Here is a 3234-nt window from a genome sequence, read left to right on the forward strand (position 1 = left end):
AGGAGAGGAGAGGAGTTGCGGAGGAGGGGAGGAGGTGAGGAGAGCAGAGGGGAGGAGATGAGAGGAGAGGAGAGGAGAGGAGAGGAGAGGAGAGGAGAGGAGAGGAAGTGAGGTGCAGAGGAGAGGAGAGGAGAGGAGAGGAGAGGAGGAGAAGAGGAGAGGAGAGGATAGGAAGTGAAGTGAGAGGAGAGGAGAGGAGAGGAGAGGAGAGGAGCGGAGCGGAGCGGAGAGGAGAGGAGAGGAGAGGAGAGGAGAGGAAGTGAGGTGCAGAGGAGAGGAGAGGAGAGGAGAGGAGAGGAGAGGAGAGGAGAGGAGAGGAGAGGAGAGGAGAGGAGAGAGGAGAGGAGAGGAGAGGAGAGGAGAGGAGAGGAGAATTTTTGAATTTTAACACATCGTTTATTTTGACACCTTCACTATTTCACATTACAGGATATAGCCAACTCCATAGGTCGAAAATCCAGCATAGTGAAGGGAGGAGCCCTCTCCCTCATAACCACAGCAAACCTTACAGCCCTTGCCCCACCCCATCATCATCCCATCACATGAATACAACCACATTATTACCAAATGAAGCGTAGCTTATGGCTACTATCAACTATCCACAAACCTTTGTCCATACACCATTTCTTTCCAAACATATCAATATTGTTAGTAAGTTGAAAATAGGCAAATTCTGCTGAGAGGAGAGGAGAGGAGAGGAGAGGAGAGGAGAGGAGAGGAGAGGAGAGGAGAGGAGAGGAGAGGAGAGGAAGTGAGGTGCAGAGGAGAGGAGAGGAGAGGGAGATAGGGAGATAGAGAGGAGAGGAAGTCAGTGAGGTGGAGAGGAGAGGAGAGGAGAGGAGAGGAGAGGAGAGGAGAGGAGAGGAGAGGAGAGGAGAGGAGAGAGGAGAGCATAGGAGATTGAGAGGAGAGGAGAGGAGAAGTGAGGTGGAGAGGAGAGGAGAGGAGAGGAGAGGAGAGGAGAGGAGAGGAGAGAAGGGGGAGATAGAGATGAGAGGTTGATGGAGAGGAGAGGAGAGGAGAGGAGAGGAGAGGAGGAGGAGAGGAGAGGAGAGGAGAGGAGAGGAGAGGAGAGGAGAGGATAGGGAGATAGAGAGGGGAGGAGAGGAAAGGAGAGCAGAGGAGGAGGAGGCTACTGGATGACGAAGAGCATGATCAGGGGTGAGGTGGCACATCAACGCACCATAAATGGACAAAAGCAGCTTTATTGGCCAAGTTTGCATGCGTGTACAAGGAATTAGTCTGCAGTAGCTGCCTTTTGAAATGTGCAGAAATAGGCTGCAAATAATAATAATAATAATAATAATAATAACAATAATAACAATAATAAAAACACAAAGTGTAGCAAAAAGGGAAACTAAATGCCTGATGGTGTGAAATCAATTTTCTTAGGCCAAATATCAGAAGTACTGTATTTCCTTCCTTGTGTATTGATTACTAAGTATTTTAATTTATGATTTAATTCATCTATTAATAATATATTAATCTATTAATAATTATAATAACTTAACAAACAGTATTATCAATCCTGTTGTTTTGATACAAAAACACTTTGACTCGTAACTTTTAGTGACCAACTAGGCCTAGTGAAAAACACAGATTTCTAAACCCTTTGTTGCCAACTCAGAAAGAAATGCCGTTATCGCCATAGAAACATGTTGGAATCTTTTTATTTAATTTTCATTCTGGAACACCAAACTAGAATGTTCAGAGAAATCAAGAGGATTTTGCTCAGTCTAATGAGGCACACCGGAGAGACAAGCTGTACAATGAAGAAGCTCCTAAAAATGTTCACCTGTTGTGTTGCTGTGCCCACCGAGGACGGTGTGGCTAGCAAGAAACAGTTGAAGAAGAAGGCTAAGCGCCTGAGGAAAAAGAAAAAGGATGAGAAAAAGGTTGTGGAGGCCCTTCCACTGGCAACTCCTGACCCACCCAAGGCAGAGGAGGAGACTTGCTCTGGAATTGGACCTGCTGAAGTTTTGGAGACCCTTCCAGGGCCAACTCCTCAGCTACAGACAGCAGAGGAGAGCAGATCTGGAAGTGGACCTGTTGAAATTGTGGAGGCCGTTCCACTGGCAACTCCTGAGCCACTGAAAGCAGAGGAGGAGATCTGCTCTGGAAGTGGGCTTTCCATGGAGCTGCCAACTGCTGTGGTTGAACAGCTGGAGAAGGAGGGAACACTGCTCACTAGTAAGAATTATTTTCCTCATATACTTACCAAGACTATTGTACCCTGTCCACTTACTGCTGTCATCTGCATCTCTGTTGGATTTGTGTCCTGAATATACAGCATGTTGGTCTATGGTTATTGCTTAAAAGTCATGCAATATCATAAGCTGTCTTCTCTTAGCAAACTTCTAGCCACACAATATACTTCCTTCCTTTTTTGCAGATATTAGCCGTGCTCATATTTTAATCATGTTCATTTGACTATGTTTAATTCCATTTATAACAGAAGAAGACCTGGCTTTCCTGGATGCTCTGGAGGAGCGTAATCGGCGAGAAGAGGAGAGGATGAGGACCCTGAAGGGCTTCTACAAGCGGAGGGAGGAGGCGGCGGAGGCCTTGAAGGCCAAGGAAGAAGATACTGCGGCCCTCCGCTCTGACTTCGCTGAAGACCCTCAGGCTGCAGCAGCTAACCAGGAACAAGTGGCCTGAAGCTCTGAGGACGTCAGGGGCGGAGTCAGATGAATTCAAATTTAGGTAAGGGAGGGAGGACTGGTAAAACCAATAGTCAACACAATTAGAAATACCTCCTAATGTTGTCAAATGCCTCTCCTGCAGGGATGAGAAATGGACTGGGATTTAGGCCTATCTATCATCAAGAGCGGGCCTACATGAAGATCTTTTACACACACACACACACGCACACACACACACACACACACACACACACACACACACACACACACACACACACACACACACACACACACACACACACACACACACACACATACAGCCACACACACACACACACACACACACACACACACACACACACACACACACACACACACACACATACAGCCGCATGCACGCACGCACACACGCACACGCACACACGCACTATTATTTTTCATTATACTGTATTTAACATTAAACTTTCATTTTAAACTTACATTGCATGTTGTTGTTTCTTTAGTGATGTTGAGGTGAATCTGAAGACCATTCTTTAGGATGATATTACTCTAGAATATCTGCTATATGTATGTATGCTGTATGTGACAAATA

General features: G+C 46.2%; 1 protein-coding gene across 1 annotated transcript; it reads left to right on the forward strand.

The window, feature by feature from the left end:
• Positions 1–1718: 1718 nt before the first annotated feature.
• Positions 1719–2868, forward strand: LOC134452002 (uncharacterized). Its single transcript, XM_063202388.1, has 3 exons — positions 1719–2190; positions 2456–2703; positions 2785–2868. Exons 1-2 carry the CDS (start codon positions 1740–1742, stop codon positions 2656–2658), a joined length of 654 nt encoding a protein of 217 aa, XP_063058458.1. The 5' UTR covers positions 1719–1739; the 3' UTR covers positions 2659–2703; positions 2785–2868.
• Positions 2869–3234: the final 366 nt, after the last annotated feature.

Source organism: Engraulis encrasicolus, chromosome 7 (genome assembly GCF_034702125.1).
Source record: "Engraulis encrasicolus isolate BLACKSEA-1 chromosome 7, IST_EnEncr_1.0, whole genome shotgun sequence".
Classification (NCBI taxonomy): domain Eukaryota; kingdom Metazoa; phylum Chordata; class Actinopteri; order Clupeiformes; family Engraulidae; genus Engraulis; species Engraulis encrasicolus.